At 33.4% G+C, this 11,280-nt stretch overlaps 8 protein-coding genes and 1 pseudogene across 9 annotated transcripts, besides 1 other annotated feature; 5 read left to right on the plus strand and 4 right to left on the minus strand.

The window, feature by feature from the left end:
* Positions 1-9,724: part of a mobile genetic element that runs on past the window's edge.
* On the plus strand, positions 973-1,458 carry TVAGG3_0425900 (KilA, N-terminal/APSES-type HTH, DNA-binding family; the record flags this gene model as incomplete). Its single annotated transcript, XM_051233591.1, has 1 exon — positions 973-1,458. The coding sequence occupies one exon, from the start codon at positions 973-975 to the stop codon at positions 1,456-1,458; it is 486 nt and encodes a 161-aa protein (XP_051103321.1).
* Positions 2,003-2,938, plus strand: TVAGG3_0425910 (organellar and viral DNA polymerase type B; the record flags this gene model as incomplete). Its single annotated transcript, XM_051233592.1, has 1 exon — positions 2,003-2,938. One exon carries the CDS (start codon positions 2,003-2,005, stop codon positions 2,936-2,938), a length of 936 nt encoding a protein of 311 aa, XP_051103322.1.
* Positions 4,021-4,443, plus strand: TVAGG3_0425920 (organellar and viral DNA polymerase type B; the record flags this gene model as incomplete). The annotated part of the gene is made up of 1 exon (XM_051233593.1): positions 4,021-4,443. A coding segment is annotated over one exon (423 nt), but the record flags the coding sequence as incomplete, so codon positions are not given.
* On the plus strand, positions 4,738-5,632 carry TVAGG3_0425930 (KilA, N-terminal/APSES-type HTH, DNA-binding family; the record flags this gene model as incomplete). The annotated part of the gene is made up of 1 exon (XM_051233594.1): positions 4,738-5,632. A coding segment is annotated over one exon (895 nt), but the record flags the coding sequence as incomplete, so codon positions are not given.
* TVAGG3_0425940 (protein of unknown function, DUF4106 family) lies at positions 6,106-6,555 on the minus strand (the record flags this gene model as incomplete). Its single annotated transcript, XM_051233595.1, has 1 exon — positions 6,106-6,555. One exon carries the CDS (start codon positions 6,553-6,555, stop codon positions 6,106-6,108), a length of 450 nt encoding a protein of 149 aa, XP_051103325.1.
* TVAGG3_0425950 (protein of unknown function, DUF4108 family) lies at positions 7,482-7,901 on the minus strand (the record flags this gene model as incomplete). Its single annotated transcript, XM_051233596.1, has 1 exon — positions 7,482-7,901. One exon carries the CDS (start codon positions 7,899-7,901, stop codon positions 7,482-7,484), a length of 420 nt encoding a protein of 139 aa, XP_051103326.1.
* Positions 7,939-8,816, minus strand: TVAGG3_0425960 (annotated as a pseudogene). The gene has a single exon. A coding segment is annotated over exon 1 (878 nt).
* Positions 9,725-10,007: 283 nt separating the features above from the next.
* TVAGG3_0425970 (protein of unknown function, DUF4106 family) lies at positions 10,008-10,544 on the minus strand (the record flags this gene model as incomplete). The annotated part of the gene is made up of 1 exon (XM_051233597.1): positions 10,008-10,544. The coding sequence occupies one exon, from the start codon at positions 10,542-10,544 to the stop codon at positions 10,008-10,010; it is 537 nt and encodes a 178-aa protein (XP_051103327.1).
* Positions 10,545-10,607: 63 nt separating this feature from the next.
* On the plus strand, positions 10,608-11,027 carry TVAGG3_0425980 (uncharacterized protein; the record flags this gene model as incomplete). Its single annotated transcript, XM_051233598.1, has 1 exon — positions 10,608-11,027. The coding sequence occupies one exon, from the start codon at positions 10,608-10,610 to the stop codon at positions 11,025-11,027; it is 420 nt and encodes a 139-aa protein (XP_051103328.1).
* Positions 11,028-11,280: the final 253 nt, after the last annotated feature.

The following is an 11,280-nucleotide window of genomic DNA, read 5'->3' on the forward strand; positions in this document are numbered from 1 at the left end:
TTTATAGAAACGTGTTTGACCCTCAAAATGTTATGTGTCATGCAAGTTTCAGTTCAAGCAACAATAGTTTTCTATGTATTGGTAAGGACTTTTATGACTTTGCTTCTAAATTCTACGAACCACCTAGTAACAGTTTCTCTGACTTTCAAGTTTGGTTCACAACAAATGGTGTGCAACATATTATTCCATTGTACTATGACTTTTATCTCGAATTGTCTTTCATATATAACTACGGAAAAGTGCTGAAAAAGTATTGAAAAATAAAGTTTAGGTGAAGTGGTGCGATCTCACCTCTTTTTTCACCTGTTTTTTCACCCGTTGAATTTTCATGAATTTTCATGAATTTTCATGAATTTTCATGAATTTCTTCGTATATGTTTTGTCAAGACTTCTTCATCGTAATGAGCGTAAATGACCCAAAAATATAATTTAGGGTAGATGGTTAGATCTAACCTGTTTTCTCACCTCTTTTCTACCCTCTTGAATTTTCATGAATTTTGTGCTGAATTCGACAAAAATATATTTTGGTTGAAAGAATACGGTGGAGCCAAAAGTGGCTCGACCTCAAAACAAGCATTTTGTGAAGAATATACCAACCCGCGGAAAACAGCGGGTTGCTTTTTATACAAAATTCAACAGGTGAATTTTCATGAATTTCCTTAAGATAGAAAAAAATATATTTTAGGCGACCAGGTCACTCGGTCACTCGGTCACTCGGTCATTTTAACTTCTCTGAAAAAGTGTGACAACATGACATTTTGACAACAACACAGGAAATAGATTTCATCGTATATTTTTTGTTAAGACTTCATCGTAAATGTTTTGTTGAGACTTCATCGTATATGTTTTGTCGAGATTTTTATCGTTGTGGTCCGACGGTTAAGCCACAAACGAATGTCCGACGGTTAAGCCACAAACGAATGTCCGACGTCCCACCAAAAAATATTTTTTATTTTTATTGTAAGAACAGTAATGTCAGTCGAAGCAAAAACGTTCACGAACAAATCTAATGGCGAAACATTCACAAAAGGCACTTACAACGGTATTGAAGTCTTACGTAGAGACAAGGATGGTTATATAAATGCAACAAAGATGTGTCAGCAGTTTAGGAAAGACTTTAGAAGGTTGTTGGAAAATAAGTCCTGGGAAGAGTATTTTAAGGCATTTTGTGAAGAATATACCAACCCGCGGAAAACAGCGGGTTGCTTTTTATACAAAATTCATGCAGGAATTTCTGATGAAATCAAACAGGTTAGAGGAATGTATGTAGACCCAAGACTCGTAAACTATATAGCAATGTGGGCTTCTCCAAAATATTGTATAGCAGTTGGAAAAATTCTGGACTCCATAGACAAGAAAGTTCATGAGAAATTAGATGAAGAAGAACTTGAAGATACAGTAAAGAATGCTAAACCTTTGTTCGAACAAGAAGTTAGAAAAATGTGCTTAAACAAATAGAACATGAACGTGAGATATGTTATGGTTATAGAGATTCTCCATACGAACTAGACCAATGGGAACAAGAAGATTTAAAGAGAGAATTTAGAGAATATGAACTCGCTAAGATAGCATTAGAAGCTGCAGCAAAGAAGTTAAAAGTTTGGGGTTGTTTTGTACAAAAATATTGTGAGTAAATGAACCATTTATTTTTATTGAATTCAGCAAAAATATAATTTAGGGTAGAAGGTTAGATCTAACCTGTTTTCTAACCTCTTTTCTACCATCGTAGAAAACTCTCGAAAACTCATGAAATTTACACCAAAAATATAATTTAGGGTAGAAGGTTAGATCTAACCTGTTTTCTAACCTCTTTTCTACCATCGTAGAAAACTCTCGAAAACTCTCGAAAACTCATGAAATTTACACCAAAAATATAATTTAGGGTAGAAGGTTAGATCTAACCTGTTTTCTAACCTCTTGAATTTTCATGAATTTTCCCGAAATAAAAAATAAAATTAGTTTTATTTTTATTTATTTTTTTATTTTGTATAAAAGAACAGAAATGTCAACAATCGGCACAACAGCAATTCAAACAACAGCACCAAACTCGTTAGTCATGAATCCAACATCTATGTTAGTAGAGATGAAAAGCTTCATTCCTTCTTCATATACTTTCGAAACAGAAATCCAGAAGATAAAGCAAGAACTGTTAACAAGTAATTTAGACTGTAGTGCGAAAGATGAACAAAATGAACAGTATCTTTACGACATGCAGGATATTATTGACCATCTACCTAAACTTCCTGAAATCCAACAACAAAAGCTTACTATTCCAGAATTCGATGAAATAGAAGTCGGACTGACTGACTCAGTAGAAATAAAGAAGTTCATACGAAAGGTAAATTATGAGTTCCTTGGTTTTCATTGCAACCATAAGGTTATGGACAAAGATTGCGATATGGTATATAAAAATATTTCTGACATATATAAATCGGAGGAGTTTAAGACCTACGACAACTTTGTTTCGTTAGTTGCTGAATGTGTATGGCAGATAAGAGATAAAGATAGAAGAGGTAAAATATGGAACGAACAGATAAGACCAACTGCTTCAGATTTAAAGAAAACCATTGACGCCTTGGTTGTTTTAGCAGGTAAGGTTTCAGAATATAACGCAAAAATGAACCCGCAATGTTCAAAATGTAAAGCAGCAATGAGGAAATATAACTACTCCGTCAAAGAGATAGAACGTATGCGAAACGACTATGCAGACTTAAAGAAAGAAGCAGAAAAGCCAGCAGAAAATAAAATGGACATGTTAGCATTTCTGAACAAAAACTATCCAACAGCAGACGATTTCCTTCTATCTGATGTCAAGAAGAAGTATAAAGAAACTTTCGGTATCGTTAAAACATTTGACATACTAAAAGAAGAAATAGAAGCTACGAAATTGTTTAGGATTTCAAATATACATCGTACAATTCATGTGAAACGCTTATAAAATAACTGGGGTAGAAAAGAGGTTAGAAAAGAGGTTAGATCTAACCTTCTACCCTAAAATATATTTTTATTGAATTCTGTATAAAATTCTGAGTAAAATAATTTTTAGGGCTTGTGTCAAACCGTTGAGTTTTCACAAAATTCCAAAAATAACGTTTACCATGTGAAACGCTTATAAAATAACTGGGGTAGAAAACAGGTTAGAAAACAGGTTAGATCTAACCTTCTACCCTAAAATATATTTTTGTCTGATTTACGCTCATTACGATGAAGAAGTCTTGACAAAACATTTACGAAGAAGTCTTGAAAATTCAAGAGGGTAGAAAAGAGGTTAGAAAAGAGGTTAGATCTAACCTTCTACCCTAAAATATATTTTTGGGTCCTTTACGCTCATTACGAAGAAAGTCTTGACAAAACATAAACGATGAAATCTCAACAAAACATTTCGATGAAGAAATCTCAACAAAACATGTACGATGAAATCATGAAAATTCATGAAAATTCATGAAAATTCATGACAAATTCATGAAAATTCAAGAGGGTAGAAAAGAGGTTAGAAAAGAGGTTAGATCTAACCTTCTACCCTAAACATTATTTTTGGGTCCTTTACGCTCATTTCGATGAAGAAATCTCAACAAAACATTTACGAAGCAAAACATTTACGAAGCAAAACATTTACGATGAAATCATGAAAATTCATGAAAATTCATGAAAATTCATGACAAATTCAAGAGGGTAGAAAAGAGGTTAGAAAAGAGGTTAGATCTAACCTTCTACCCTAAACATTATTTTTGCCGAATTCTGTATGAAAATCATGAATTTCCTTAAGATAGAAAAAAAAATAAAGTTAGTTTTTTAAAAAATATTTTTTTATCTTGTATGTAAGAACAGAAAATGTTAAAGGTTGAGTTTGAAACAGTTGGAAAGATAGACAATGACACCAAAGTGGTTAGAATAGGTGATTTAAACGTAAGATACTCAAAGAAATACAACAAATATTCTTTGTCAGACATTATATCTCCATCTGGAAAGAGACCGCAGGACTGGGTTAGAATTGCTTCAACTCAGAAAATTTTGACAAGAAATCCTGAGCTTTTGATATCGGTAAGATTCTATGGAACTGCAGCATATCTCATCGACAAAAGTCTTATACCAATAGTTTTGTTATGGTTAGACCCAGTTGTTGGATATAACTTCATAACACATGGTTCATTCGATACGGAACGTTGCAGTGAAGGCTTACTTTACATCGTTCAGAAACCGAAGGACTTCAACACAAAGAGATATAAGATAGGAAGAACATATAATATAACTCTAAGATATGACAGTATAGTCAATAGAGTCAAGGTTGTGTTTGCTAATGATATGAGAGCTGCAGAAACAGAACTACTTGAAAAGTTTGAGAAAATGTATGGTGCTCCCATAAAAGGTAAAGAAACGTTTGAAGTAGATGAGATAGATAGTGCTATAAAATTATTTGACGAAGTTGCTGAAAAATACATGTAAAAATAACGTTTACCATGTAAAACGCTTATAAAAAAAAAGAGGTGAGAAAAGAGGTGAGATCGCACCACTTCACCTAAACATTATTTTTTGCTGAATTCAGCACAAATTTCATGAGTTTTGTATGTTTTAGACCATGTGAAAAAACAGGTGAAAAAGGAGGTGAGATCGCACCTCTTCACCTAAACATTATTTTTATTGAATTCCGTATGAAAATCATATCTTTTATACAAGATAGAAAAAATAAAGTTAGTTTTATTTTTTTTTTATTTTTTTATTTTGTATGTAAAGACAGATATGTCAACATCAGAGAACACAACAACAGTTATAGTCCATGAAGCTATAAATGAAGAATATGAGTGGGTTCAGTTTAACAAACAACTCCGTCTCATTCGTTCGGTCAAAGACGATATGTACCAAATGCAAAGTATTTTGACAGCATGTTTTGCACCAGATACTAAGAAACCACAAGACTGGTTTAGGAACCAAAGCACACAAGAATTTTTGAGCGAAGCACAGCGAGACATACTTTTTTCTGAAAACAGTGAAGAACAGCGAGTAAGTAAAAAATCTTACTCGCCTAAAACTCATGAAAATCGTGAAAAATTGCCAAACGGTTTGAGAGGATATTATGTACATAGACTTCTTGTAAATGCTGTTGCAATGTGGGCTTCACCTCGTTATGCTTGGTATGTTTGTAAACTTCTTGACGAAATTCATAGACAAGAACGTGAAGAGCTAGAGAACAAGCTTGAAGCAAAAGACAAAAGCATTCAGAAAAGAATACCGCGTTCGGTACCAAAAGGAAAGGAAAAGAACTATAAGTATATGATTTATACTGAAGAGATGGAAAATGAAGAAGACAGAGATATGGTTATGTTGCATTTAGTCAGAAGAAACAACAAAAGCTTTTACGACCTTGCTAAGATTTACAAATCTGACAGAAATTGGTTCTATCGCGAAAACTTACCGATTTCAATGACCCCAAATGAAGATGTGAAACAAATAGTTCAAGATACGTTACCTCAAACACACTATGATATGAAAGGTTGTACAATTCTTACCTTCAAAGAAGATTTGCCGCTACTGAAAGAAAAAAAACAGAGTATTTTGACAACTTCAAACAAGCAGAGTAAATTTCAATCTTTATTTTTCAAGCTTGACACCAAAGATGGCTCAGGTAGCTCTATAAGGTAAATTGTCTTGTCAAATCCTTCTGGCATTCCGAGTCCTTCCATCCGACATTCCGAGTCCTTCCTTCTGGCATTCCGAGTCCTTCCTTCCGACAAGAAAAAAATTTCCCGACAACTGGAAAAAAATTTCCCGACAACTGGAAAAAAATTTCCTGACAACTGGAAAAAAATTTCCTGACAACTGGAAAAAAATTTCCTGTTGTTCGTCCGTAAACCATTCAAATTTTCGAAAATTGAGAACTTTTTGGTCGAACTTCAGAAAAAGTTTTTCCTTCCGACAGAAAAAGTTTTTCCTTCCGACATTCCGAGTTTTTCCTTCCGACATTCCGAGTTTTTCCTTCCGACATTCCGAGTTTTTCCTTCCGACAGGACACAAACGGACGACTGACATTCCTCTTCCTGAATGTCTTCCAAAGCCAGAAGAACCGAAAGCTGCAGAACCACAACAGACTAAGACTAAACACTTACATTTTTACGCTTGACTTTTTACAATTTGAACTTTGTTTGCGTAGATATGAATTCTGAAAGAAGTATGAGGGTCTTGTATGACTTTGTACTTCTCCCATAGTTCATATCTGTCAAACTTACCTGCCATGGACTCTTTCATAAGTTCCATGAAATCGTCTTCTGACAATCCTGGGAAAAGTATAATGTCAGTAAGTATTCTCTTTACATCCTTACTTAAACTCTTTGCTGTCTGTACACAAATGACAACTGAGATGTTAAAGTGTCTGAGCTTCTTAAGAATTCGACACATATCTTGTTCTCTATTCTTTAACAAAGGATGAGAGGCGAAATCATCTAAGATAAGAAGACATCTATGAGGGTAAGTCTTCCAATCGTAAGATTGCAATTTCTTCGAAATGTATTCTATCTCTTTCTGTTTGTTTCTGAAGTGTTTCTTCTCTAATATTCTCTGCATTTCCTCATTTGGGTCTTTAAACTTCGAATTTATATACTCATTTATAGCATTGTACTTCAAAACCCTTCTTTGGTACTTCTTTATCCAATCTAACAACTCAGAGTCTTTTATACATACTAACTTACTTCTTTATAATATCTTTGAACGAATTGACGGTTTGGTCAAATTGACCAGAAGTACTACAAATGACAACTAACTCATAGAATGGGTTCTTCTCATCTAGTTCTTGTTGTTGTGCAGCCATTTTAAGATAAGTGAAAGTCTTACCCGACCCAGGTGGTGCAATTAGACCTGTTATACCATTCTGAGCAAATAAGAACTTGTCATGTATGGGTTTTATCTGAGCATTTTCTAACTTCCTCTTGTTCTTGTTTAAAACATTCTCAAATTTTTTGTCAATGTCAGCAAACTTTTTTTCTAACATATTTTTAGAAAAATTAAAATTTTTATCTTTTAGAAAATGTCTAGCGATTTCGCCATCTATATTCGAGACAAACTTTTTGACAGCAAAACATCTGTCGACCATAAAATCTTACATAGTGTAAACAAGAAAGGTGAATTTGTTCTAAAGTTCTGTTTCTGGGAATATGACAAGAACCATAAAACATTAAGCAGAGAAGTCTTAAAATTTGTCAATGACAGACTTGTTGACAGAGATGACGCCTCTTGGAGAGATGAAGTCCAACAAAAATTCTTAGAATGCAAAGAAGACACATGCGCTGTTCTTGAAGATGAAATAGAAAACAGAATAGAAGAGCTATTAAATGACAAAGAACTTTTACAGAAATATGGTTCGGAGAAATTTGACATAACTCCACCAGAAAAGAAGAAGAAAGGAAAGAAAGAGAAAAAAGTTGAAGAGAAGAAAGAACCTGAACCAGTTCCAGAGAAGGTGAGATATGACATGTAAAAATAAAATTTTATTTTTAGAACATTTCTGGGTCAATGTCAATGTTCTCTTCCTCTTTAGGAGTAAACACTGGCTTAGACTCTAAAATCTTTTTACCTAATTTACCTTGAACTTCAACTATCTTAGACTCATAATATTCATAGTCGTCTGTCTTCTTTGGTTCATAAGGTATAACAAGTTTGTATGCTTTACCTTCTTCAAGTTTTGAGAACCTTCTGTCAAAACTTTCTTTGACTGTTAACAAACCTTCTATGTCTAAGTCTTCAAATTTCGCACCATTTTTAGTCACAATAGCAAACTTAACTGGTTCGATGTTCCAAACTTTGTCAAATGAAGACTTTTCAAAATGGTAGAAGTAAACATTCAAATATGTGAATGGGTCTAGTTCTTCTTTAAGTCCTGACATGTACTTGTTTACTGAGATGAATTTCGTCATCTTTTCTATCGGATAAAAAAAATTTTTTTTTTAAAATTTACTCAGAAAAATTTTTCTTTGTATATACACCATTCTGAACATCTAAAAGATTTTTGATATTTGCCAAGAATGTTCGTTTAGACGCTGCCATATAACCATATTCTTGACAATACTGTTTATACGAATCGTACAATGACCTTTCATCTAAACACTCAAAGTTAGTCTCATCTATAAACAGTTCATATACACTCTTGTTTGCTTCTAACAATGTTTGTCTCTCTTCGGTATGTGGAATTTGTCTTGGATTGAACTTTGAAATATCTAATGTCATAAAATATGAGAACAAGTGGTTGTAAAAGTCAGATGTCAAAGTTTCTGCTAAGTCGTCAAAATATTCTGTATCTTGCATATGAGAATCTGACGTTCTGACAACTACATATCTTCTGTCAGAACTTTCTAACTTCATCGGAACAGCATTGTTTGAAACCATAATGAAGTTTGCAACATTTTCACAAACTCTTTGGTCTTTATATTTTCTTTCAACAACTCCAACTTTGTCTGTTATAAGACTCTTCAAAGCATCTGAGTTCAAAACTTTTGTTGTATCTATACTTTGAAGTTCGTTACATACTATAAGTTTCATATTCTCAATAGAAGAGTTAAATTTACCGCAGATGTTTTCTAAGTTTGTCATATTAGGGTTCGAATAACCTTCTAACAGTTTGCACAAAATATCTGTAAAGAAAGTATTCTTACCAGTTCCTTGTTTTCCAATTATAATGAGAGCAGTTTCATTTTTAGCACTTGGATGTTGTAAGATATTTGCAAACCAACATAAGATATACTCATAAACCTTTTCGTTTCCATTGCATATAATTTCTTTGACATGGTCTAACCAAGCTTCTATAATATTTTCTTTCCATTCTACTTGTTCATATTTATATCCAGTGAAGATAGAATAGAAGTTTGGAGAAGGTGTATAGAACTTTATACCTCGAACTGAAAAATCTTCTAACTTTGACAATAAGATATCCCAAGCATCTAACATCTTCATGCCAACTTGTACAACTTTTATTTTCTTAAGTTTCTGTTTACATTCTTGTTCTGAAACTATTGTCGCTTTAGGTTTGTTAAAGACAACATCCCATTCTTTCATAACATAACATTCTGGGGCAGAGTCAACATAAATGACTAAACGTTTCAAATTCTCGACTGCTTTGTTATAGTCTCTAAATGGACACATATTTCTGAATGCTTGGAAGTCATAAAAATCTGAAACATCTATTCTGTACATTTTTATAAAAATAAAAAAAATATTTTTTTTATTCTTGACTTTGTTCTTGAGCTATTTGTTGCATTTGTTGTTCTTGAGCTATTTGTTGTTGAAGTTGTTCTTGTAATACAATACTTTCACCAGTTGCATCTTCCAATTCGAAACTTTCTGCCGTCATTGACAAATACATAGGACATAAAAGTTTTACAGGAACAAAGTTTGCGTCAACTAAGGTTAAGTTTATGTTTGCCAAAGTGTTTGAGTTCACTAAAGCTGAAAACTCTGCATTCGAATGAACAATAGGCAAACCAGCAGAGAAAGTGTTGTTTATACGCATAAGTATCTTTTGGTCATAGTAGTTTCTGTCGACATTCGAATAACACTTTGAACCTAAGTTTGAAACAATATATAAAATAGGTGTACTTAAAGTCAATGGAACAGACATTCCTTGTATGACACCTTTTCCTGTTATAGGAAACTGTTGGTAGTAAAAACCAGATATAAGTTTTGTATTATAGCTCATATTGTTTATAGTAAACTCAGTCGGACATCCAAACATAATGAAACCTGCTCTAGTTGCAGCACATTTTACACCCGTACTTAAAGTATTAAATAAGTCAACAAAACCTGTTGGTGGTATATCTGAGTAAGTATCTTCAAAGGAGTATTTTTTACCATTCACAACAATAAAGTCTTCTGGTGTCAAAAGAGCAAAACAGGCTTTAGTCGTCATTGTGTTTAAGGTTAGTTTACAATATCGTCCTTGAGGACTTTGTAAGTTTGTTGTTATAGAATTATATGACTCAGGGTTTTTAGTCGTAATAGTATAAACCATTATGTCTTCTGCCATTTACTTAGCAAATAAACTTTAATGAAATGTTGTGGTCGTCAAATATTTTTATGACGTCTGGGAAACTATACTTTAAGTTCAACGTTTCACCTCCTTTCATAACGTATATCTTGTCAATGACATTATATGAAACACCACAGCAACTAACGTCGGGTTCTATTTCTTTGATGTTTATATCGTCTGCCTCTGTCAAAAGTTTCAATAGTTCTTTCAAAACTTCATGAGGTGCGATGACATATGAGTTCACTTTTACAGGGTTGTGTTCGACCAAGTTTAACATTATACTTAAAGCTTGACAAATCTTCTCCTGAGTTTGAAGTTTGTCTTTCAGTTGTTGGTAGTCATTTCGAATATCTGCAACAGAACTTAAGTCTCTGCTAACTTCAGGGTATGTTGGTTGTTCTTTTACAGGAACAATTGTTATACCATCTTCGTCTTCGTATGGTTTCCCCACTTCAACATCTCTTTCTTTGACATTGACAATAACACTTTGACTGTTTGTTTGAGTTGGTGAATTTAACTTCACATCTGCCACCGCCATTAAACCTTTTGAAACACTTACGCTTCTATTTTTCGGAAATGACATTTTACTTCGAATAAAAATATGGACGTATTCGGATATCTCTTTGAATTGAAGCAGAACAAAGTTTATACTCACAAACAATACAAATACATTGACAGAATAGTTCTTTACACAAACAATGGAAAATGTTATAGAATAGCAGTCTTTGCTGAACCAAAATATTTTCATAAAGCAAAGAAAGTTGGTATAACCGAGATGGTGAAAGTTCTTGAAGCAGACAAAAATATAACAACAAAACTTACAGATATTTCTAAAGGTAAGTTTATAATACAATTTTATGTCAAAACTGGTGTCATAACTATTTACGATGGTGAGAAGTCAGTTCAAGAACAACTTACTGACCTGCTGCCAAAATCTGCTCGATGGAAGCTGTCGTTATGCCAATCTGAGGAGCCCCAGCAGGTTTCATCGAACGAATCTTCAAAAGAGCATCTTCCGTGAAAAGTGCTATTGGTTTTGTAAACTTCTTTGCTCTCAATTCATCTGGACCGTCTCTGTCACCAGTATATTGTATTTGTACAGTACCAACAGTTGAAATACCACCCATAAAGTCTTCTGAGTCAGCAAATGGAATGCCAAGCCAAAAGTTTGAACGGTCTCCATTTGTATATTGAGTTTTTTGACTTCCTGTATGGGTCCATACTTTCACATATGGCATAATAGAACTTTGCATTTCAGGGTTAATGGTTGTTGT

This window comes from Trichomonas vaginalis, chromosome V (genome assembly GCF_026262505.1).
Source record: "Trichomonas vaginalis G3 chromosome V, whole genome shotgun sequence".
NCBI classification, from domain to species: domain Eukaryota; phylum Parabasalia; order Trichomonadida; family Trichomonadidae; genus Trichomonas; species Trichomonas vaginalis.